Below are 25,348 nucleotides of genomic sequence, written 5' to 3' on the forward strand. Positions count from 1 at the left end.
AAGATTTAATGGGAATATTATAAGCTTCCGTCAGATCAGAGTCATGAATCGCCATCAGTTCACACTTCTGCAGATTTAAGGTTAATCCTGATGCTTTGGAGAAAATATTAATTAACTCAAGTGCTTTAGGGGTTTGGTCTTCAAAACATTGTGGTGTCATCAGCTAATTGACTAATTATAATTTGGTCACTTAAAACTTTCAATTTAGGTATATTTGAGTTTTTCATGAAAATACTCGTCACTTCAACAGCCAAGATGAAAAGAAAGGGAGAAATATTGCAGCCCTGTTTTACTGTTAATGGAGAAATGTGGAGACGCACCATGTGGCTCTGTGTGATGTTATCTCACTCTGGACAGGGAGAAGCTATTCCGACAGAAAATCATTTGAGCACCGGCAGCTTTTATTTTGAAAAGACGACATCCATTGTAAAACAGCGAGTAACTTATTGTTTCAAAATTATGATTTGTTTTCAGATTTCTTCTGCTACCGTTATAAAGACTTTATTATTCTACAGAAGTTTGGCCCAAATCCAAACAAGTGTAAAACTTTGAAAAGAAACTGATGCTCCAAAATATCAAAGGTTTTGGGTTTCAGGGTGATAATGCCCCGCAGGAAAACGCCCCGCAGGACAATGCCCCGCAGGACAGCACCAGGGCCTGATATGATACATGCCTACTATCTAAAGAAACTCACTGCTCTCCATGAGCGACTGGCAGGCCAAATGAACCAGCTGGTACAAAGTGGGACTCACCCTGAATGGTTAACTGAAGGGTGAGTCCCACTAATCCTGAACCCCCTCAGCCAAGTTATCAACAAGACTGGCTACGGATACAGACTCAAAAATGGGGCCAATATCAGTCACCTACTCTACATGGATGACATCAAGCTGTATGCCAAGAGTGAGCGAGACATCGACTCACTGATCCACACCACCAGGATCTACAGCACTGACATTGGGATGTCATTCGGACTAGAGAAGTGTGGTCGGCTGATCACAAAGAGGGGGAAGGTCATCCGCACAGAAGGAGTCTCACTCCCACAAGGAACAATAGCAGACATAGAGGACAGTTACAAGTACCTAGGTATACCACAAGCAAATGGCAACCTCGATGAGGCCACAAGGAAAGGAGCCACAGCTAAATACCTCCAACGAATAAGGCAAGTCCTGAGAAGCCAGCTCAATGGCAAGAACAAAATCAGTGCGATAAACAGCTATGCCCTGCCAGTAATCAGATACCCTGCTGGAATAATTAGCTGGCCAAAGGAGGAGATAAAAGCCACAGATATTAAGACCAGAAAGCTACTAACAATGCATGGAGGGTTCCATCCCAAATCCAGCACCCTGAGACTGTACACGAGCCGCAAGGAAGGAGGCAGAGGACTAGTGAGTGTGAGAACCACTGTCCAGGACGAAACAACTAAGATCCATTAATACATCAGGGACAAAGCCTCAACAGACAATGTGCTCAGTGAATGTCTCAGACAACAGGGAACGGAGGTTGAGGTGCCAGAGATACCATTAAGACCTCGGGGCAGTAACCCCCAAACTGGAGCAGTGGCTACAACAGATCCCAGGAACAACATCAGACATCTCAGTCCAGAAATGTGCAGCAGTCCTTGGCACAGCCAAAATACTGCAGGACCCTCAAGCTCCCAGGCCTCTGGTAGAGGACCCGAGCTCAGAGGATAAGAACCACCTGTATATATATATATATATATATATATATATATATATATATATATATATATATATATATATATATATATAATATATATTATATATATATATATAAGTCCCCACCCAGTGAGGGTGTAATTTAATAAATGCACAAACACTGAATTTAACATTAACTGAAGTTTATTACATTATTAGATTTATTTCTAAGCATTTGTACATAAAAGCATTGAAAGCATAAAGTTGATCTCTTTAATGTTTTTAGCCACAGACAGTCAGAACATCATGTTTGTTAGCAACAAGCTGCAGAACCGCAGGTTACACTGGTTAAACTGGTTAAACTGGTTTAACTTGTTAAACTGGTTAAACTGGTTAACTGGTTAAACTGGTTAACAGGCTGAAGCTCCTGAGGTTTTAACAGTTCAGACATTTAAAATCAAATAAAAACATGAGACTGAAGTGAGAATGAAACATTAAATCCATTCATGAGGGAAGAAACTAAAACATTCAGATGAACATTTGTCTCCATCTGGAGTCGATGTTTTTCTCCTGCATTCATTTATTGTCAGAATCATAAATCAGATTCTTCTGAATGAACAACTTTCCAGTGTCTAAAAGAAACTATGTGAGGAACAGAACTGATGTTTTCTTCCTGTTGTCAGTGGATCCAGTTTCACATCAGCAACATTTTCAGTTTCCAGAGTTTCAGCATCAAAGTTTTTCTTCTTCTTCTGTCATGGTGGCGTACAGAACAGTAGTGAAGCAGCGCCGCCTCAGAGCTGCAGAAGAAGAAAACATCAGGTTACTGAATCATTTAGCTGCAGCTAAGCTAGCCTCTTAGCACCACTGCTGCTAGCGTGGCTAATGCTAACTGACTAGCCTGAGGCTGACTGCTGCTAGCATGGCTAATGCTAACTGACTAGCTTGAGGCTAACTGCTGCTAATAGATGTTGAACTATAAAGTGACTCATTGCTAAAGCTTCCTGTCAGTAGAAATTTAATTATTACATAAATATCACAGGATTATGGATCTGATCAGATGTTCCTGTCTGGATGTTCTCTCTGGATAATCTGGATTCTCTCTGGTTAATCTTAATTCTCTCTGGTTAATCTGGATTATCTGGGTAATCTGGATTCTCCAGGTAATCTGGATTCTCTGTGGGTAATCTGGATTATCTCTGAGTAATCTGGGTTCTTCCATCAGGTATCAATGTTACATTAATCTGATTCTCTAAGTTGCTGTCTCTGGATTAACTGGATGTTTTCTGGCTGCTTGTCCAGTGAAGAACAACAGAGATAATGTTGAGTTTATTAGTAGTTTAATTAAAATACGTTTGTTTCTTTATCAGTCGTTTCTCTAATCACTTCATCATTGCAATGGTCTATTAAAGGCCTTTCTATCAAACCAGAATAGCCGTCTAAACTCATTGATTTCTGATCGGTCTGATCAGTTCAGTCACTAAGCTGCTGCTTCTTCTCACCAATGTGAAAACTTGGGCCAATATCTGATTATTTCCAATATCACAGAGATTAAATATATATTTAGCTTCACTTCAGACGCTCTAAAAGCGACCACACTACCTCTACTCAGCAGCAGGGGGCGCTGAAGGTTCTGAATCGGTTAGAACCGCCCTGGAGGAAAACATGGCGGTCGGCACCACATTTCCACCAGTAACCAGTGAACACAGGCGGCCTGCAACCCGCCTGCAACCCGCCTGCAACCCGCCCACCACATCAACAGGAATTATTTTTATCACCAGACGTTTTTCTCTCCTTATTTGGAGTCTTTCAGACCCAAACGGTCCAGTCAAAGTCCCAGAAGCTGTGATAGCAGAAGCAGAAGTGGTCTGTGGTTTGCATCGTCGCTCTGCAGCATGACATGTTCCTGTGAAGTCAGCTTCATTCTAGTTGTCACCTCAAGCTTTGTATGTTTTTTTAACATGAATATAATTGTTTTCAGATGAATCTGTTAAATCTGCACATCATGGCGGTTCAGGGTCAGACAGGAAACTTTAATCTCAACTTCCTGTCTTATTTCTCAGAACCGATCAGAAGTTCTGCTTCCTGCAGGCGTCGCCTGGTTTCTGCTTATTGATTCTGGTCATAATTTTAGAAACTGATAGTTTCTGTTCCTGTGATGAAATGAGACTTCAGGCTGATGGAGACCAGAAGCTGATCGGTTTAAACATGTCGACATAAAGATATTTGATACATTATGTGGTTATTAGCTGCTGAGAGGAGATCAAACCTGATGCTGTTTATGTATACAGATTATGAATGTATGTAAAATAATCCCCATTTGAGTTTTGAATGAATTATTACTTAATAACATGAACAGAATCTAAGATGGAGGCCAGAAAATCATCACTAGGAAACATTTGCTGATCAATCTGAAATTATTACAGAAACACATGAACAGAATCACCGTTTCCTGTTCCTGGTTTGGTTTTCCTCTGTTTACTCTGGAACATCCTGGTATTTCTGTCAGTGATGTCATCATCTCCTCTTCCTCCTTTGTTACCTGAAATAAATACAAAGTTACCAGGAAGTTTTTAAAAACATCTGAAAAGTTTCAACGAACGAAATCAGGAGATTTAACCAAGAAGTTTGTTTTACCTTTGGTTTGCTGTACAAATATACGACCAGTTCAACCAGTAAAAACAGGAAAACCAGAACACAGAGAGATACGGTGGGAAGCAGCACTGGGAGAGAGACGGAGGCAGAACCAGAACCAGGTGGGTCTGTAGAACCAGAGATGCTGCTGGGTTGGTCTGGAAAGAAGAAGCTGCTAAATAACCGTCTGCTGTAAACATCAAGACTCAGAGATGAAGGAGAAGCTGCTGACCTGAGGAAGAGGAGGAGGAAGGTGGAGAGGTTGGAGGTCTCCCTAGAATAAAGAGCTTTGGTTAAATATATGACCAGATTGTGGATTCTCAGACATGATCAATGAGATTCACTGTTAGAGGATGACCTCTGACCTTTGACAGAGACCCTGCTGGATGGAGACTCTCCAGAACCGCTGATGCTACATTTATAGAGGCCTTCATCAGAGCTGGAAACATGGAGGAGGGTCATGCTGCCTGCTGATCCATCACCAATGAAGGAGCCATCTTTATAGAAAGCAGCTGGGAGGTTGTGGGTTGGATTCCTTGCTCTGCAGCTCAGAGTGACGTTATCTCCCTCCATCACAGGGAGGACAGGACTCTGCAGGATCACTGATCCTTTCAACACAGAGACAAACTACAGCATTTCATCCATTTCCACACAGCAACACTAACTCCACAGTCTGATCTTACCAGAGACAGAGAGCTGGATGCTGCAGCTGCTGCTGCTGCAGCTGCTGCTGCTGCTGCTGCTGCTGCTGGAGGATCCAGACTCACACCAGTACAGACCAGTGTCCTCTGGGAGGAGGCTGGTCATGGTACAAGTAGATCTATTTAACTTCCCCCATCCATCTCCACATGGCTTCCTGGTCTCTCTGCTGGTGTTTCTCCTCACTGTCCATCCAGCTGATCTGTTTTCATCCTCACAGATCAGAGTCACTGATTCTCCTTCAAAGAACTGGGATCTGCTGGGACTCACAGTCAGATGAACTGGGAGGACTGGGATGGGAGAGATAAAGAATGCATCTGTTATTCCACCAGTTATTCTTTATTATTTTTCAGAGAATTGATCCAGAAAGATTTTCAGATGTTTCAAATATTTTTATTAGTGAAATATTTCAGACCTTGACTTGATGTCCAGAACAGCAGTGAGATCAGTACTGTAATGAAATAAAAGTTTTGTTATTTTATAATAAACCTTTCAGCATAAAGTATTAACCAACATCAGATTCTCTACATAAATTTGATTAATTTATAAAGTTAACATTTATAGTATTTCTAAAATTTCTTGTTTTTTTTCTTTAATATTTCATTTTCTGTCCTTTTTGCTTCATAAACTTATTTTATGGTTTTTCTGCTGCCATTCTGCGTTTGTAATGACATCATCAAGCTTTTTATTGAACCATATTTATATGCAATATAAATCAAACTGACTTTAATATTCTTAGTTTGAATTTTCAGAACCTTCAGATCAACTTTTTTTCTTTCTCCTCATCTCCATATCAGTTATTAAACATTATTTCTGTACTTACAGATCAGACGCTGAGCAGCTGCTTCCCTCATGGCTGCAGACTTTGACTGGACCGTTTGACTGGAGGAGAGTTAGAGGAAGAAACAGACTCCGCCTCTTCCTTGACACGTTATGGTTTCAGCAGAAGCAACATTGAGGTAGTTTCTACTGAACACTCAGTGATATTAAGCTCCAAAGGTTAAATAATAGAAAATATTATGAATCTTAGTGAATTATTTCTAGATGTTGTTTTTTAGCACAGAATAAATGAACACAATGCATCAGGATAATAAATGTTTTCATGAAACTTTAAACCTGCCTGTGTTTGCAGGGTTCATGTCCAGCAGCCATTAGTGAGAGACGGATCCATCACTGAGAAAACATTCTGGACTCTCAGCTCGTCGCATTAAAGCTGCACTTTGTAACAGATTATAATCTGTGAAACAATTGATCTCCTAGAAACAACCAATCAGAGCCTAGAGGCGGGTCTTAGTGCTGCCAATCACCCTCTATGTGTTGCTGCTCCTACCCTTCTCTCCCTCTCTCTGTCCTGACAGGGCAGCCAACATACCCTGTCAGGAATGCTAAGCTAGTTAGCAGAGCAACCGGTTTTCCTGTAACTGTCAGTGTTTCTCTGTCATCAGTGTGATGTTATCTCACTCTAGAAAGGGAGAAGCTATTGCGACAGAAAATCATTTGAGCACCGGCAGCTTTTATTGTGAAAAGACGACAGATCCATTGCAAAACAGCGAGTTGCTTATTGTTTCAAAATTATGATTTGTTTTCAGATTTCATGTGTTGTGTAAAGATTAAAAGAGGAAGAATATCTTGATTTTGCTCGTTAATTCTCCTGTGTTCCCCAGATTATTGAGCCTCAGCGTGCGCAGGGAGAAAGAACAATCATACGACATCAAACTTCAGATATCTAGAGCTTTATTCAGAGAATTCAATGCATACAGAATGTTACAATAAGCATCTCACCCAGATTATCAAAAGTCCACAAAGTGACAAAACAGAAATATCTGCACGAGTTGAAAGGAAGAACAGAAAGAAAGAACAGAAAATGCATTTTCTGGGAATCGCGGACTCGGGCAGAAAGCAATTCGACTTCTGTGTTGCAAAACAAAACTTTTATAAGACTGTATTTCCCAAAATTTAAACATATGCATTAGAAGGTGTGTTTTTCCCTTTGTGGGGGCTGTCTTAATGTTAATTTTATTATCTCTGGGGCCTGCTAAAACACCCACATCTTTTCGTACCAGCCTCTCGCCCAGGCCATGATTTATGGCGTGCAGATGGACCGTTCTCTGCCTCAAAAGAAAGTAGTTTCCTAATTCTATTGTATTTAAGTAATATAAAATGCATGCAAATAGTATGGTTAAAAACTAACTCATTCAAAACATGTTGTTTAATGCTTAAGGAAATATCTTAATATGTTTGATTATACTTTGGAGAAGACTTTGAAAGTTTTAATGTCTCACTGAACTATTGACCCAAAGAATTTATTGTCCTGATAGCAGACAGACTCCCTGTCTGAAAACCCTCCTCAGAAATTTTATAAGTTCTGAGAGTCGCCAGTTGTTTTAGTTTGGATTTTTATCTAAGTTTATGTTAACGTAAAGTCTACTCTAAATGTTCCTGGTATATTTAATATGCATAAAGATTAGCCTGTGTACGATTGTGCTAATGTTAAATTATTTTAACAGTTGCAAATGAAAATGTGAATTATTATCTTTCCTGTCGAATATACTGAGTTCAACAGAGACTTTATTAAACGGTGATGAATCTGTGTTAGCAGCTATTTAGCTGCTCTTTTGCTAAAATAAAACATTGCTAATTAAAATGCTTCATGCATTTGCTGAAAATAATGTTCATGGTCAAACAGGTTCTGTTGAACACATGGATGAGAAAAACCTGCTTTGGCTTCTATGTTCTGCTATCTGAATGCAGGTATGTGATGTTTCATTATTTATGGTGTGGGATTATTTTGTTTGATTATTTTTTTCATCTTAAACAGTGAATGTTTTAACAAATATGTAAAACTAAAAGTTACAGACTCCAGATTTAACTCAGCCGGTGTGTTTCTCTGAGAGGAAACTGGAAAACCCAGAGAGTTGTGATCTGTAAAATTAGTTTCTGGGATTTTATTTGCCGTTTCCTGTTGCTCCAGTTCTCCCAGTAGATCTCTGGATTCCTCCTCTGTTTATCGTCTCCTCGTGTTTATGTGCCAGCTGCTGGGGACCAGATGACCTTTCACCCTGCTGGGTCCTCAACTCTTTTCATCTACTCTCTACAGACACCAGGCCGCCACCTAGTGGCTAAGAACACGCGATCAGAGGAAGAAATGCTGTTTCATGTTTTAAAAGTTTTAAAGTAACATTTACAGGTGGAACAAAGAGAAAAGGTTTAATAACAGCGGAAATACTGCATCAAATTAACGATCACTCAGATGACCCAGCAGCACGTAAAGGCAGCATGACTTAAAGGAGCGAGGAATGTCATAACAGCAAAGAGTGTTCACTGCTCTATTTTATCAAATAAAGAAAATACAACATATGATTATGTTTGATGGAAGCATTTATGTCTTCCTAAAACATAAATGCTTAAAAACCAGACAGTTTCCTAACAAAGCTCATAATGTACATTCAGTGTTGAGTCGCTAACTTTCTCCTTGTTGACAAGGTTACCGGACAAAATATGTCAAAGATAGTTTGGTCCTAAGAACGCTCACTCGGTCATATTTCTACAAATACAATAAGTTAAAGGTTAATAATAATGTCACACCCTTATTACATTTCAAACCCAAAATATTTTACCAATTCTTAGAATTAATTTTGTCATACAATTAACTAATTATGAACTTCATTACCAACTTATAGAGGTCGTGCATTTCCACTAAAATTATATTACAATATTTGACCAAATTGGTATAACATTGGGACTAATTTCCAGTCCTAGAGGTTCATGCCTCAGATCAATGACCCACAAAACCTATAAATAATGTAATTATAATGTTACATATTAAGTCTATAATATGTGATCTAACACAATGTTCTGGAAAGTCTTATAATTACATAATTAAACGTAGAAGCTCGTGATGTATTTTTAGAAACATAACCGAGTGAGCGTTCTTAGCACCAAACGATCTTTGACGTAGATTTCTCCAGTAACCTTGTCAACAGTGATTCAGTCAGGGGAAAGTAAGCGGGTCATGAACGTCGAGTCTGAATTATACATTTCATAGCTCGGAAAACGTTTGTCTTTGTAAGTATTTGTGTTTTAGGAAGACTGAGAAATATATGTGGCTGTTTTTTATTTGGTTCCTATTATATAGAGCAGTGTATGTAATCTTTCAGTGTACCCTTAATATTTGCGTATCGGCTGTTAATGTATATTTCCTTCTGTTGTATTTCAGTTATAAAAACGTTATGAGTTTAGAATTAAGATGAAGGTTCTGGTCAGTAATGTATTTTTCCTTCTGTTGTATTTCTGTTATAAAACAAACGGTAAAGCGCTGCTGAAGTGTTTCTGCTAAACTGCAAATAAAACCTAAAAATAGAAGAAGCTAGTTCTGCTAAGCTAGCTCTGCTAAGCTAGCTCCACCTGTTTTCCCGCCTGTGCAGGCCTCTGTCGTTTATTTGATTAATCCTAATTTCTCCGCAATTCTAACAGATTCTTGTGTTTTCAGTTAAACTTCAGGTTTTTTGGTGTTTCTTGGAAATATTTTCCACTCAGAAACGTCGCATGAATCTAAATTTGGGACGGAGAGACCGACGCACCCAGGAAATGGCTTCTTCCTCTCTGCCTGCCTCTCTGTTCCTGCTGTCTCTGGTTTTCTGGCAGTTTGTCGCTGCTGCAGGTGAGAGTCAGCTGTTACCATAGAAACATTTGGAGCGCTCTTGCCTAACGTAGCTAACGTGACGTAGAGCCGCCATCTTGAACAGGTGTCATGCTGAGTATCACGTGCCCTGTCACTGGAGCGCGTCGCTCTAAACTCGCATATTGATGAGGAAACGGACTGAAATGTGACCGAAGAGGAAACTTTTAAAGATATTTGTAACATTATCACGTTTCTTAACCTTGTAAGCCCTAAAAAGGTGGGTTAATTTTACAGATTAATTGACATAAATACGGTTTTTCAGTGTCTAATGAAAATGTTTTCCGCAGCTTGTTTGAAATCCACAGATTTTTCTTTTAACACCATAATAGCTTCAAGCTAAAAAAACAGAGGCTGGTTATGTAAAACATTTTATATCATCCTTAAACTTCTAGTCTATTAATGTAGGGAGATGCAATTTAATTTCTGAGCTTGATAATATTTGCATCTCCTGTCTATTGTCCTGTTGATATGAAACTTATTGCAGTAGCTTAGAGAACAAGAGTCATTATGAAAGGTGAAATCCCTCTTAACTCTTTATTTATTCAAGTTAACGAGGATGCATTTTTTCTTGCATAGCAAATTATTAGCCTGGCGATATATGTAATAGCATATATTGTAGCTGACTGAAATAATCTGTTCCTCAGTTAAACTTCAGGTTTTTGGTGTTTCTTGGAGATATTTTCCACTCAGAAATTTATTGCCATGTTACTCCTATAATACGGGAATAAATTTACTTACCAGAAAGTCTATAACTGCCTATTTCTCTCTTCATCAATAACAAATCCTGTTGATTTGGTGACATATAATCAGTCAGATACTCTGACTCTCAGTTAGCATTCATAGTTTGGGTTGAACCCTGGCATTACACCAAGAATTAAAGCTGATATTAGCTGTTATTTTGCAGGTGGACATAAATACAGTTCAGTAAAATATAAACTATAATATGTTCATCTTAATTATGTAACTTTATCCCCGAGATCTCACATCAACAGATCAGAATAAAAGTATCCGGCAGAGCTGAGGCTTGTTCTGCTTTTTTTTTTTTTTTTTGCCAAGGAGGACGACCGCTCCAAGATGGCCGCCGTATTTCCTGCATCCTACCTCCGTCTTTGAACAGAAAAGTAATTGTTAGGGAAGAACAAATATGAATGTTTGGGCCGATGTTGATATCCGATATTAATACTGATGTTATGGCAGCAATTACCAATAATTTGCTTGATCAAACTTTTTATTAATTACTTGATTAATAAGATAATTGTTTGCAACATCCATAAAAACATGAAAACAGCCACACCAGTTTCAGAATCATTAGTTTGATGCTTTGAGGTGTGACCTCTGACCTCTGTGTTATTCCCCTCCTGCAGATCCGGTCACAGTCAAAGCTAAAGTTGGAGCAGATGTCACTCTGCCATGTAAAACTGCTGGGGACAAAGCTATTGTACAGGCAGAGTGGAGCAGACCGGACCAGACCTCGGCGCCGGTTCTTCTCTACAAGAACAACAAGGTGGACGACAACCAGCTGGCTGCCTATAAGGGCCGCACATCTCTGCTGGACGTACAGAAAAGAGACCTGTCTTTGGTGCTGAAGAAAGTGGTGAGCAGAGACGCCGGAAAGTATGAGTGCCGAGTTGAGCTGGGAGAAGGCACAGCAGCAGCAGGAGGAGGTACAAGAGGAGGTGCAGGAGGAGGAGGTACAGCAACAGGAGGTGCAGGAGGAGGAGGTACAGCAACAGGAGGTGCAGCAACAGGAGGTGCAGCAACAGGAGGTGCAGCAACAGGAGGTGCAGCAGCAGGAGGTGCAGAAGCAGGAGGTGCAGCAGCAGGAGGTGCAGCAGCAGGAGGTGCAGAAGCAGGAGGTGCAGAAGCATTCGATGCGTCAGGCGGCAGAGGACGCAGCCGCGCAAGAGGAAGGGTTCTGAAAAGTGCCCCAATCAGCATTGTTATCCTGACAGTGGAAGGTCAGTCTGTTTCTGGATCAGAACCTCCCTCTCTATTCCTGCTGAACTCCGGGGTCAAGGGTCACAGTGGCCCACCAGCAGTAGGTGACTGGTTTATGCATCAGCACCCCGGTCTGGTGTGGAGGGTGTCTCGCCACAAGACCAAACTAGTATGGGTCAGGAGGATCGGTCTGCCTTTACCAGAACCAGTGCTTGATACTGGTATCGTTTCACACTAATTAAATAAATCTAGTTTTTCACTTCAGTTAAATCCTAATGAAGCAATCAGCCAGAAATCAGGAGCGTAGTCAGCATCATGCTGTGGGGACAACAGCGCGACGCCAGCAGGTGGCGCCATCAGCGCCCAGTTCAACGTTCATCCGTCTGTCTCCATTACTGGAGACTGACACAAAACTCAGCCTGGCGGGCAATAAAAGCTGGCAGCCCACCAGACTGATGATACTGATGATTCCTTTAAACCTGAAATATTCTCTCCAAGTTTCTCATTACAGTCAAATTCTGTAAATATTCAAAACAGGAGTGAAAAGGCAGGAAGGTTACTGCTGTATATGATGGGAGCTGATTTTGTGTTTGGAAGTCATTTCTGTGTGACAGAACTGGACAGGAAGCTGAGGATGGAGCAGGAAGTCTCTGTTTCAGAGCTGAGTCAGCCCTGTGCTTTGATCACAACAAATCAACGTTCCCAGTGTGTGGATGTAAACCTGTCCTTCATTACCACTCGTCTGGATTATTGTAATTCTTTATATAGTGGCATGGTTAAATCACAGATTCATGGACTTCAAATGATCCAGAATGCAGCGGCACGGCTTCTTACAGGAACCAGGAAGCATGACCATATAAGGCCTACGCTGGTCAATTTACACTGGCTGCCTGTTATGTATAGAATAGATTTTAAGATTCTTTTATTAACTTATAAAGTTTTAAATGGGTTAGCTCCCCCTTATCTTCAGGACCTTTTAAAATGTCAGTCTGTGTCCAGAACCCTCAGATCAAACAATCAGCTTTTACTTCCAGGCCCTCGGACCCGACTAAGGAAAGGAGATCGGGCTTTTTCTGTTGTTGCTCCTAATTTATGGAACAATTTGCCTTTTCAGATTAGATCTGCTAGCAGCCTGGATCATTTTAAATCGCTTCTCAAAACTCATTTTTATTCGTTGGCTTTTAACTGAAGCAATTTTTTGATATTCTGTTTTTATCTATTTGTGTTACTGTCGTTCCTGTGCAGCACTTTGGTGCAGTTTTATACCTGTTTTAAAGTACTATATAAATAAATTTGACATTGACTGTCTCCTGGCTCCTCTGTGCAGGTGGGTCCAGCCACGGAGGAGACGGCCTTAGACCCAAATCTGTCCTGCCAGTGGGCCTTCTGGCTCTGCTGGCTCTGATTGCTGGACTGCAGTGAGCCACTGCAGCAGCACAGGTTCATCCTGCAGGGGGCGCTGACGCTCTGAAATATTAAATGTTAACTTTAATCTCACAGCAGATTCCTCTACGTCTCTAGATTCTCTTTGAGCTTTCATTGCTTCAGCACACCTGAGTACATATATATATATAACTGAGTTATATAATTAGTTTTGATATAAACTAATTATATAACTGAGCTAATATAATTAGTTTAAATGAAAACAAATAACAGGAGTTAATAAATTCCATTAGAGAAATAACAGATTTTATTTGGACATGAGGTAAATGTCGTGGTTTTGTAGCTGAATACATCTGACTGGTCAGAAAATAAGTTTGCCGCCATCTTGTATGTGGCAGTAGAGCGTTCAGAGCTCCCTTAGTCATGCTAGCTGCAGCTAACAGGAAGGGAACGAACTACTTTCAGACTCAGACCACATATGGAAATGGGACCATTGCACTCCGGAAGTGTAGGGGGCGCTATTTCCTATATTATCCATGTCTCCCGTTTATATTTTCTTTTGATATCTGATATATTTTCACTTTTAGTAAGGATTTCCACTCTCGGCTTGTATTTGAACTTCTCTCTTTTATTTACTTAAACATCTTACAGTTTTTGACTAATGGGCTCTTTGCACCTGCCGCGCTGACGTCACAGCTGCATGCCCAAATGCGGCTCTTTTTTCCGCTTTCACTTACTATGACTGCTATAAAAGACAAAGTCATACTTAAGGCACAAATACAACAATACTATGTACTTTGTTTAAGTTTTCATGGATTTCCAAGCGATCCTCAATTAATTATACGGTGGCTTGGAAATATTCGTTGCTACCAGTTGAAGGTACCAGTTGAAGGTAACGCCGCACAACAAAGTTTGCAGCCTTCACTTCACTCCGGATCAGTTTCTTCAGCCTAAAGACGAAGGTAAAGGAGCCGTCCTGTGTTATTTCCATTGAATCGCTTCTGTATTCAGCCTGAAAGAGCGAGTGTTTGGGAACGAGAGAGAGCAGAGCTGGACAGCATACACACCGCTATGAACACTGTCCTAATGAAAAAAAGTCACATTCTTGTCTTTACGGTGCCATCTATGTTATTCTGAGAGACTTTTTGTTGGTAGAGTCTAATATATAGGAAAAAATAAGATCCAACATTTAGTTTTATCAATGTGGTGATTTTACTTTTGACTAAAACAATAAATCAAATTTATAGAATCACATTATCAACAATTAATAGAGTAAGACACTCAGCACTCTACAAGTAAATGTTATCATTTAGTTTGGTTAAGAATAATTATTGCAGTGTCAATAAATGATTTTTAATAGTTACCAGAGGAAAACAGTAACGGCTTCATGAGCTCAGAGGGTCAAACTGATGAAGAAAGAGGATGGATGCTCTCTGCTAAAATGTTCCTGCATCTTCCATCATCTTTCAGCAAACAGCTGAGACAGAGTTGTTTTTGATTTCACCACCTTTTACCTGCTGTTATATTATTGATAGTTTTCTTAAAAGATTATCTGTTAATCTGCAGCTCATGTGACCAAACCAGCTGAGGAGATGAAAAGTTAAAACTTGAGTTAAAATGTTGTTTTAGCTTGAGGTCAGGTTAGAATGTTAAGTTTAAACATTTTCACTCAACAACCTCTAGTTGGGTGACCCTAAGATTAAAAGATGGAGTCTCTGAGAACAGCTCTTAAAGATACAGTCAGTGTTTTCAGCAAAGTTTTGCTGACTGTCCAGGAACGACACCAGGAATTTAAAATTTGCCACAGTTTCAAGCCAGCAAGTGAAACTGGAATCACTTTCAGGTTTTGATTATCTCATTTAATTAGCTCTACTTCCTTAAGAAAATATAAAAAAAAGATGTTTTATAAGATAATTTATTTTTTTCGGTGCCAATAATGCTGAAATTAATAGTAAATAATAAAGACTAGAGGCAGTATCGGCCGAAAAGATGCGACAAAGGAGCAGATTTATAAGTTCACAGAAAGCTACAGAATCTGTTAAAAACTATGAGCTGAAGTAAATAAAATAGAGAAGTTCAAATATATGCTGAGAGAGAAAATCTTTCCTAAGGTGAAGATATATCACAGATTTCAAAGGAAAATGAAAACAGGAAGCTGCGGATAATATAGGAAACAGCGCCCCCTTCACTTCTGGGGTGCAATGGTCCCATTTCCAAATAAGGTCTGAGACTGACAGTAGTCCCTCCCCCTTCCTGTTCGCTGCAGCAGGTCCTTCTCTAGTCATGTACTGTGGACATGTTTCAACCACTTTACTACACAAACTGGATTCACCTTTCACAGGTGAGAATGAAAGAGCAGAATTACCTGACTTTGCAAATATGAAATATGTCCTTTGTAGCTAAATTGGCCTGAAGTAGCCGCTGATTGTCAGCGCAGCAAACGTTTTCATCCTGTTTCCTAGTGAGAGCTGATGAGAAACCGCAGTTAGAGAGGAAGTGCATTGAAGAGCCGGGGATCTTGTGAGGATGTGAGGATCAGAGCTGGAGCTGCTGGTCTTCAGTCTGTTTCACAGCTCAGCTTCACAACCCGGTGTTCAGCTATGATGTAAAGATGCTCCACTGTGGGGTCAGAGACCCAACATGCTGAAAATGTCTTTCTGAATGTGAAGAAAAAATACATGTATTTTCTGTTACACTTTGGGATAATTTCTCTTTTATCCCTGGCTTTAGCCTGTGTACCAGGATGTCTGAGTCACTGGAGTTCTCCCAGTATGACCAGCAGAATGAAGCCCTGCCTGTGGCCCTGTTCCCAGTACAGTAAATAAATGTGTTTTATTCTTTCATTTTTGCATATTTTAATATCTCAATCTGAAATTTTAATGTATTAATGCAGCTTATGTAATGAAATAAAATAATTTACTTTGTTAGAATTATTTTCACTTTGCTGTCAATAAGAAAGTTGACATACTGTAACATAGTGGAGCCCAAAGTCGGTCCTGGAGGTCAGATGTCATGCTGAGTGTCACATCCCCTGTGACTGGAGCGCATCGCTCTAAACTCGCACATTGATGAGGAAACGCACTGAAATGTGACAGAAGAGGAAACTTGAACAGATATTTGTAACATTATCATGTTTCTTAGCCATCAAAGCCCTATATTTGTGGGTTTTAGGGTTTAGGGCTGTTGGTGTTTCATATAACTTTAGACCAAGACGTGTTGCAAGGGTCACTACTGACTGGTCAGGCAAGATAAGATAAAAGTCTTTATTGTCATTGTAACAGGAACAACAAAATTTTAAAAAGTGCCATTAGTCAGTGCATACGCTTAACAAACTATCACAATTTACACACAATGTAAAAAAATAAATAAATAGCTGATACACATCATTCATAATGATTGATGGTTTTGATTGCATTAACTTTTGTTATTGCTTTCAGGTAAAAAGCAATAGGTGGACCAACCCTTTTCTCACTTCCAGGTTTGACCTGAAGTGACCTTATTTCCATTTTATGTTTCTCTGTGTTTATTGGTGTTATGTGACTGTTGCTTAAGTTTTATACGGGTCATGTCTAAATGTTTCTCACATATTATGCTAATAGATCTGACATTCTCAAAATAATACAAAATGGGAATTTCATTTGTCACATCATCTGCACTTTACCATAATTGGACCTGCTGCTTCTTCTTTGGTGTGGTTGAGTGCCTTTAGTTAATTTTAGTTGTATATATTATTATTACTGTGTGTTTGTTTATTTAATATTGTATATTTTGACTTTTTGCACGGGAGTTGCAATAGAAATTTTGTTGAATCCTGTTCAATGACAATAAATGCTATTCTATTCTAATTGTCCTGAATGCCCTCAGTTTCTTTTTGTTTTACAGTATTTCCCAACATTCCCTTTGTTGGAAACTGTCATAAATGCCAGTTTTTCACTATTGTGCTGCATATTTCCTGTTTACTTTGAGCAGCTCATCATGTATGGAGGCTTGTTAAGTTGTGCCTTTGCTGTGTTCGGCTGAGGGCAGCCTTTGTTGACCGGTGGGGAATATGTAACAGTCATAACTGGGTAGTGACTCTTTAAGATACTCTAGTATTGCTAATGATGTCATTGATGCGCCGCTGCTTCTCAGTAGAGAGCGCGGGAGAAACAGATGGTTTCATGGACTGAGACGGACATGTTGGCTCCCTAATGTTTCGTAACGCTATGGGTTGTTGGACTCATTTTCACGATTGATGATATAGCAGCCGTTCAGGTTGGTGAAGAGCGTTTATTAAAGGACAAATCTGTGGAATTCCCAGTACCAGTGAGGCTGAGTTTCTGCCGCCTCCTCCTCCCTGAAACAACCCAAACGTTACAGTCTGTAAATCTGTTTCTAACTTCTGAAGTGACAGTTTCAGCTTCAGCTGGAAATAGACAAATCTCCCATCAAGAACCTTTTGTACCCAATTATTAATCCATTAATCAAATAATCACCAGATCAGCCCTGAGCTGTACTGATGTTAAATCAAGCAGAAATGTCTGAGCTTTTCATGTTGTTGATGCTAAAAGTAAATGTTTTAGCTGCAGATGCTGTTTGATCAAACGTTCACTGAATGAATGATGTTATTCTATTTTAGACAATAAAGATTCGTTTGCTTATTTTTTCTTTGTTTGAATTTATGTATTTTTCATGATGCATAAAATATACAAATTTCTATATCCAATCAGTGTCAAAGTCAAATTTCTTTCTATTGGAATAGAATAAGATAATGAAAAGTGAAAGATAAAAGAAGAATACAAATAAAAATGAATAACAAGAGTAATAATAGTAAGTAAATAAAACAATTGTCAGAAAAATCTATTACTGTAATAATTAGCTATAGCTCATTAGTATTATTTCTGAAAAGATAAGATTATTTTAAGCAACGCTGCAGTATCCAACATGCACCAGTTGGAGTTGGTGGCGGTAGTGTGCACCTAACGTTCTGTGTTAACCGTCTTCAAAACATCAACACAAGAAGAAGCGCTAAGCTAGCTCCACCGCCACGTTTTCCCGCCTCTGCAGGGCGGTGTCGCATCGCGCCGTGAGTTAAAACTTTTTCTCGGCTAATTTTATCTATCCTAGTCTATTATAACTGACTGTAGTGTTTTCAGTTAAGCTTAAGTTTTTTATGTTTCTTTCAAATGTTTTCCTCTCAGAAACGTCGCATGAATGTAAATTTCAGACGGAGAGACCAACCAGAAAATGGCTTCCTCTCTACCTGCGTCTCTGTTCCTGCTGTCTGTGGTTTTCTGGCAGTTTGTCTTCTGGGAGTTTGTCACTGCTGCAGGTCAGAGTCAGTTACACACAGATTCTTCTCCAGCAAACTAGTCGGTTGGAATCACTAACGTTTATATCCGCCATGTTGAGAGTGGCTTTTTTAAAAAACATCCCCACTACAAAGGTGTTGGAGACCGTTTTTATTCTCTGGTTTTAGGTTATTCTTTCTCAGTGTGTGTTTGTCATATTGCTATCATGAAAGTGGCCACGAGAAAATCAAGAACAAACATCAACAAGGCATTTTGGCTCATTTACATAATGTGAAGAATTATCTGTGTAGATAATCTAGACTAAAAACATTCAATGACTAAATTAGGACTAAGACTAAAACACCTCAAAAATACTCTTCAGGTAATTGCAGCAGAAAAGCTCACCATCAATAACAGAAATAAAGTGAGTTATAGTATACACATCCAGGAACTGAAAGAAAAACGGTTTCTTGCTGTTATTTAAAGCTATTATAACAGATCCTTCTAAATAGGAAAATACTCAGCACATTTCCTATTAGAAAATAGGAAATGTTAGTCATAAGACAAACAAGTTTAGTCCCAGTTTCGTATGAATACATACGAGTGCAGAGATCGGGTCCTTTCTTTGACTCACATTGAAAGCTGGAAGAATAGAGACCAACTGTGACCTTTGACCTCTCTGTGTTTCCATCAGAACAGACCAACATCAAAGCTACAACTGGAGAGGACGTCACTCTGCCCTGCAGTGACCCTGACAATAACCCCATCCTGGTCGTACAGTGGAGCAGACCCAGGCTGGGGCCAAAATTTGTGCTCCTGTTCAAAAACGGGATGATAGATGAAGATCAGCAGCATCCATCTTTTAAGGGCCGGGTGGAACTGTTGGACTCCAACATGAAGGACGGAGACGTGTCTATGATTCTGAAGAAAGTTCAGGCCAGCGATGCGGGACAATTTGAGTGTCGAGTCATTCAGATGGCCCACGGGGAGGAACTCAGGAGGAAGGTCTATCTGGAAGTAATAGGTGAGTCAACCTGCACGTAGCAGGTTGCTAACATTAGCATCACTACATGTTGTTATGCTATAGTTAGCACTGCTATCTGTTGCTACGCTAAGTTCAGCACCGCTATCCATCTAATGCTAACATTAGCACCGTTAGCCGTTGTGCCCCTGTGGTTTTTTGAGGTGCCTGCAGAAGCTCTTTTCAGCTGGACGCAGCGTTCTGTCCAGTCTGATGTCAGGACAGTGGCTGCTCTTGCTGCTCTGTTACTGTTCACACAGCAGAGTCAGACTCAGGTGAGGCTCCGCCCACCATCCCACCTCATCAGAAGTCTGTGTTTGATGCATCGTGATTCACAGATGACAGTACTGCTGAAACATTTTTATGGTGTTCTTCATTCATGTCTGTGTTGGAAAAATATTTCTGTTTTAGGAGGATGTTTGATATTGTTGCTCCTTAACAAGATGATTAAAACTTTCCTTCCTCCACAGTTTGGATTGGCATCAAATCTTTGCTAGTCTAATTCTGACAGTTTGGTAAAATGTTTCCATTGCTTGTTTGATTCAGGGTTAGCTCATGAGCGGCTCAGTGACACCATGGTGAGCTAGCTTACTTTGGTTTTATTGTGTATTATTAGCTGCTGATGGGTTCTAAAGCTCGACATGGTGAAAAAAGTATTTCTCCATGTAATATCACTGTGATCTGTGAAGCTTCAGACTGGATTTCACCGAATGTACTTCATAAGATGAGCTCAGCCGTAGCTCAGCTTTTCCAGGTGTTTCTAATTGCTGCTGCCGCTAGTCTGCAGGAGCTGAGTGGGGAAATGTGACTGGAGGCTGCAGCTCTGAGAGTAAGAGTTTAGGCAGTGGTTGGAGATTAAAGTAGTTTCTCAGACATTCATGCCAGGTATGTTTTTGATGAGAGAATAACATTACACAACACGGCTCAGGACACAAAGTTCTGCTGCTTCCCTATTGGCTGATGAGGCGCCACTGGATGCCACGTTGTACCGTTACGCTTCTGTTCGCCGCCATTTTTACTTGTTCAAAGTTTAAACGTTGAGTTGTGGGTTTGGCCAGCAGCAGCTGAATGGGATTTAAAGAGTTTCTAAAACAGCTCAAAATAAAAGTTCTATAATCTGCCAGTGACTTTTATTTTATAAAACAATGTGATGAAAATGATCTATACTAACATGTTCAGTAAACCAGATGGTAGTTTGATGATGTTACTTTGACTGGTCCATGTTTAGTTTCTCCTGGTTCTTACTTTGACTGGTCCATGTTTGTAGTTTCTCCTGGTTCTTACTTTGACTGGTCCATGTTTGTAGTTTCTCCTGGCTGTTACTTTGACTGGTCCATGTTTGTAGTTTCTCCTGGTTCTTACTTTGACTGGTCCATGTTTGTAGTTTCTCCTGGTTCTTACTTTGACTGGTCCATGTTTGTAGTTTTCTCCTGGCTGTTACTTTGACTGGTCCATGTTTGTAGTTTCTCCTGACTGTTACTTTGACTGGTCCATGTTTGTAGTTTCTCCTGACTGTTACTTTGACTGGTCCATGTTTGTAGTTTCTCCTGGTTCTTACTTTGACTGGTCCATGTTTGTAGTTTCTCCTGGTTCTTACTTTGACTGGTCCATGTTTGTAATTTCTCCTGGTTCTTACTTTGACTGGTCCATGTTTGTAGTTTCTCCTGGCTGTTACTTTGACTGGTCCATGTTTGTAGTTTCTCCTGGTTCTTACTTTGACTGGTCCATGTTTGTAGTTTCTCCTGGTCCTTACTTTGACTGGTCCATGTTTGTAGTTTCTCCTGGTTCTTACTTTGACTGGTCCATGTTTGTAGTTTCTCCTGGTCCTTACTTTGACTGGTCCATGTTTGTAGTTTCTCCTGGTTCTTACTTTGACTGGTCCATGTTTGTAGTTTCTCCTGACTGTTACTTTGACTGGTCCATGTTTGTAGTTTCTCCTGGCTGTGTTACTTTGACTGGTCCATGTTTGTAGTTTCTCCTGGTTCTTACTTTGACTGGTCCATGTTTGTAGTTTCTCCTGGTTCTTACTTTGACTGGTCCATGTTTGTAGTTTCTCCTGGTTCTTACTTTGACTGGTCCATGTTTGTAGTTTCTCCTGGTTCTTACTTTGACTGGTCCATGTTTGTAGTTTCTCCTGGTTCTTACTTTGACTGGTCCATGTTTGAAGTTTCTCCTGACTGTTACTTTGACTGGTCCATGTTTGTAGTTTCTCCTGGCTGTTACTTTGACTGGTCCATGTTTGTAGTTTCTCCTGGCTGTTACTTTGACTGGTCCATGTTTGTAGTTTCTCCTGGCTGTTACTTTGACTGGTCCATGTTTGTAGTTTCTCCTGGCTGTTACTTTGACTGTCCATGTTTGTAGTTTCTCCTGGTTCTTACTTTGACTGGTCCATGTTTGTAGTTTCTCCTGGTTCTTACTTTGACTGGTCCATGTTTGTAGTTTCTCCTGGTTCTTACTTTGACTGGTCCATGTTTGAAGTTTCTCCTGACTGTTACTTTGACTGGTCCATGTTTGTAGTTTCTCCTGGCTGTGTTACTTTGACTGGTCCATGTTTGTAGTTTCTCCTGGTTCTTACTTTGACTGGTCCATGTTTGTAGTTTCTCCTGGTTCTTACTTTGACTGGTCCATGTTTGTAGTTTCTCCTGACTGTTACTTTGACTGGTCCATGTTTGTAGTTTCTCCTGGCTGTGTTACTTTGACTGGTCCATGTTTGTAGTTTCTCCTGACTGTTACTTTGACTGGTCCATGTTTGAAGTTTCTCCTGACTGTTACTTTGACTGGTCCATGTTTATAGTTTCTCCTGACTGTGTTACTTTGACTGGTCCATGTTTGTAGTTTCTCCTGACTGTTACTTTGACTGGTCCATGTTTGTAGTTTCTCCTGGCTGTTACTTTGACTGGTCCATGTTTGTAGTTTCTCTGACTGTTACTTTGACTGGTCCATGTTTGAAGTTTCTCCTGACTGTTACTTTGACTGGTCCATGTTTATAGTTTCTTCTGACCGTGTTACTTTGACTGGTCCATGTTTGTAGTTTCTCCTGACTGTTACTTTGACTGGTCCATGTTTGTAGTTTCTCCTGGTTCTTACTTTGACTGGTCCATGTTTGAAGTTTCTCCTGACTGTTACTTTGACTGGTCCATGTTGTTGTTTCTCCTGACTGTGTTACTTTGACTGGTCCGCCTGTGTTCCACAGAGCCGTTTCCTGCCTGGGTCATCGTTCTGGCGGTTCTGCTCAGTGTGTTTCTGACTGCTGCTGTTGTCCTGGTGTATAGGTTTAAACACCACATCACTCCAGGTGAGTCTGGAACTACATTACCCATAATGCCACTGGCCTGGCCCTGCTCACCCTGTCTGTCCTGCAGCCCCGAGGGTCCAGGAGGAGGATGAAGACGATGAAGGTGATGAAGATGAAGATGATGAAGGTGATGGAGATGATGGAGGTGATGGTGATGATGACGTGAAGATGAACTCGGAGGATTAACATCATAAACATTTCTGGACTCATTAAACTATCTTCAATATTTCAGTGGCTTCAAAGCAAAGAAACTTTATGTTTTGAAACTAAAATCAAATTTATTCTGCTGGTTTTATTTAAATCTCATGTTTGGTGGAAAGTTTAACTTTTTAATTAGTTTAAAATATCCAATCTAAACACTGATACACAGCTTTTTGACTCAATTTATGTAAATAATCTATTTAATCATTTCGTTAAACTCTAGCAACAGATGAACTGATTCATTCACATTTATTAACAAACTTTTGTTTTAATTCAGAAAAAAAAAACTACATCAGCCATTAATCAATTGATCACATGATAAACGAGAATGAGATCAATAATATTTTTAAGGGCAATTTAGTTCAAAAACTTTATTCAGCCTTTCTGAGTTACCAAAGACAAGAGAATATTAATAAAATAAAGACATAATTTTATCAGCAGAACAGATTATAATTATGAGACAAAAGTTGTTTTAAAATAAAATTACTATTTTATTCTGATAGAAGATCTTAAAGTGAGCAGAAATAAACTGGACTTCAGAGGCCAAAGGTCAAATTTTATAATAAAGGTTGAAATAAAGATTTGATGATGAATAGAAATTCTGATTTAAATTTGTTTTTATGAGTCTCAAAGAAATTTACTGTCAAAATTATAAAAAAAACATTGAATTGTTTCAAGAATGTTAATTTAAATACCTGTTTACATTGTCAGCATTAGATTTACACACAGTCCTAATTTTATTAGAGACTCAAATCATGTTAAGGTTTAATTTATGCCCAATCATAAATCACTTTAATCTGAACTACGGAGCCTGTAGACAGTAAATAACCCGATTGAGATCATATTTGTTTCTTTTTGACGCTTGTTGCTTTTATTTTGTTAGTCGACTCCCAGTTTTTGAATTTAATGCTTTTATTTTGCAGTTTATTTTGTGCAGCAGCAACTTGGAACAAAAAGACATTAATAAATGTATCTTGTTATTAGTGGCAGAGGCATAAGGTAAGTTTATTTTGCAACTAGGATATTTTTAATATTGATCGATTGGAATTGTGATTTTTGCTTTAATCAAATACGGTGCAGTTTTTGAAATGGTTGATGTTGATTGAACTTTGTTTTCAGACGTTACGGTTGGAAGAGCGTCGCATGTTTTCTGTCTTGTTCTTTAGTTTGTGCAGCAGCTCTGATGGTTTATTTCAATAAACCTGGATATTGATCAGAAAAACCAAGATCTGCTGCTCCTTTTAACCTTTTTATTTCTTGAAAACATCAATTATGATCAAGTCAATGTGGCTTTTGTGACAATAAATAAATCAAATATTTTTCCAGAAGAATTTGTTGCTGAGAAATATGAAGTTTATTAAATTGTCTGATGGATCAGCAAATAAAACCTGATATGAACTGAAATAGTTTTAATCCAAATGTTTTTAACCGATGGACTGAAATGTGTTTATGGGAGGTTAAAGGTCAAAGGTCAGAGTTGCTGTAGTGAAGCAGAAGCTGCAGGTGTTCGAGCAGCAGGTGGCGCTGCTGCACAGGATTACATTCAGAAGAACAGATGAACCAGGAAGTGAGATATGTGGAGGTGACGTCATATTTCCACCAGATAATCTGAAGTGGCGCCCCCTGCAGACGACAAATTAAATAATCTGAATGTTTCCTCCAAACCAGGAAGTTTAACTTTGAAACAACAAACCGGAAGGAGCCTGAAGTTCAGGTCAACATTTCTCCATCTTCCTGTGAACTCTGCGTTCAGAGGACAGGAAGTGAGTAGGATGGAGTTTCCTGTTTCTGCTGTTGCCATGGAGATGCGCTGACATGAGTTAATGCTTTACTGCTAACATTTCGATCTGTGTGAACTGCCTCGAGAATGCAGGCATGGTACATGGTCCACTCAGACTCAATGTCCCCCACCACAGAATGTGTTCGAAGCTCTGCCGGAGATGGGAGTTAAAGCCCCGTCTCACAGGGGATTCTGTAGACGTTTCCAGCAGATGCTCACAATATGTTTGGTCCTGCCAGGTCTGACCTGCAACTTCCCCCACCACCGTAGCCAATTCACCACCAGGTTGGTGGACAACTCAGTACATCTCTTCACCCGAGTGTCCAAGACATATGGCCGCAGATCCGATGAAACAATGACAAAATCGATCATCAAACTGCAGCCTAGGCTGTCCTAGTGCCAAGTACACATATGGACACCCTTAGGCCTGAACATGGTGTTCGTTATGGACAATCCGTGACGAGCCCAGAAGTCCAACAACAGAACACCACTAGAACTAATGTGGTGTGGGTTAGTTTACACGCTGTTTACATGCTGTGGGTTAGTTTACAGGCTGTGGGTTAGTTTATGTGCTGTGGGTTAGTTAACATGCTGTGGGTTAGTTAACATGCTGTGGGTTAGTTTACATTCTATGGGTTAGTTTACAGGCTGTGGGTTAGTTTACATGCTGTGGGTTAGTTTATGTGCTGTGGGTTAGTTTATGTGTTGTGGGTTAGTTTACATGCTGTGGGTTAGTTTACGTGCTGTGGGTTAGTTTACGTGCTGTGGGTTAGTTTACAGGCTGTGGGTTA

General features: G+C 39.8%; 3 protein-coding genes across 7 annotated transcripts; 2 read left to right on the forward strand and 1 right to left on the reverse strand.

Moving 5' to 3' along the window:
- Nucleotides 1–4,682: 4,682 nt before the first annotated feature.
- On the reverse strand, nt 4,683–5,941 carry LOC129355865 (Fc receptor-like protein 5; the record flags this gene model as incomplete). The annotated part of the gene is made up of 4 exons (XM_055025484.1): nt 5,812–5,941; nt 5,404–5,439; nt 5,018–5,278; nt 4,683–4,912 (listed from the first exon to the last, which is right to left on the reverse strand). Coding segments are annotated over exons 1-4 (558 nt in total), but the record flags the coding sequence as incomplete, so codon positions are not given.
- A 3,010-nt stretch (nt 5,942–8,951) lies between these two features.
- LOC129355863 (keratin, type I cytoskeletal 10-like) lies at nt 8,952–13,111 on the forward strand. 5 transcript variants are annotated; one of them, XM_055025480.1, is made up of 5 exons: nt 8,952–9,053; nt 9,478–9,648; nt 11,034–11,333; nt 11,388–11,627; nt 12,935–13,111. In XM_055025480.1, the coding sequence occupies exons 2-5, from the start codon at nt 9,534–9,536 to the stop codon at nt 13,027–13,029; spliced, it is 750 nt and encodes a 249-aa protein (XP_054881455.1). In that variant the 5' UTR covers nt 8,952–9,053; nt 9,478–9,533; the 3' UTR covers nt 13,030–13,111. The 5 variants fall into 5 exon arrangements, with proteins under 5 accessions (XP_054881455.1, XP_054881456.1, XP_054881451.1 ...); XM_055025481.1 differs by having other exon boundaries at nt 11,403–11,627; XM_055025476.1 differs by having other exon boundaries at nt 11,034–11,627.
- A 4,830-nt stretch (nt 13,112–17,941) lies between these two features.
- On the forward strand, nt 17,942–24,954 carry LOC129355878 (myelin-oligodendrocyte glycoprotein-like). The gene is made up of 5 exons (XM_055025499.1): nt 17,942–18,055; nt 18,197–18,301; nt 18,955–19,284; nt 22,475–22,576; nt 24,797–24,954. Exons 2-5 carry the CDS (start codon nt 18,217–18,219, stop codon nt 24,952–24,954), a joined length of 675 nt encoding a protein of 224 aa, XP_054881474.1. The 5' UTR covers nt 17,942–18,055; nt 18,197–18,216.
- Nucleotides 24,955–25,348: the final 394 nt, after the last annotated feature.

This window comes from Poeciliopsis prolifica, unplaced genomic scaffold (genome assembly GCF_027474105.1).
Source record: "Poeciliopsis prolifica strain line A6 unplaced genomic scaffold, Auburn_PproV2 SCAFFOLD149, whole genome shotgun sequence".
Taxonomy (NCBI): Eukaryota; Metazoa; Chordata; class Actinopteri; order Cyprinodontiformes; family Poeciliidae; genus Poeciliopsis; species Poeciliopsis prolifica.

What these genes read in the sequence shown, in the direction of transcription:
- LOC129355863 (XM_055025476.1), top strand. Translation starts at nt 9,534, where the DNA reads ATGAATCTAAATTTGGGACGGAGAGACCGACGCACCCAGGAAATGGCT. An exon ending in GCAGTTTGTCGCTGCTGCAG is followed by an intron (nt 9,649 to 11,033) that starts GTGAGAGTCAGC and finishes CCCCTCCTGCAG; the next exon opens with ATCCGGTCACAGTCAAAGCT. An exon ending in TGTTATCCTGACAGTGGAAG is followed by an intron (nt 11,628 to 12,934) that starts GTCAGTCTGTTT and finishes TCCTCTGTGCAG; the next exon opens with GTGGGTCCAGCCACGGAGGA.
- LOC129355878 (XM_055025499.1), top strand. Translation starts at nt 18,217, where the DNA reads ATGGCTTCCTCTCTACCTGCGTCTCTGTTCCTGCTGTCTGTGGTTTTC. An exon ending in GGAGTTTGTCACTGCTGCAG is followed by an intron (nt 18,302 to 18,954) that starts GTCAGAGTCAGT and finishes TGTTTCCATCAG; the next exon opens with AACAGACCAACATCAAAGCT. An exon ending in TAAACACCACATCACTCCAG is followed by an intron (nt 22,577 to 24,796) that starts GTGAGTCTGGAA and finishes TGGTCCTGCCAG; the next exon opens with GTCTGACCTGCAACTTCCCC.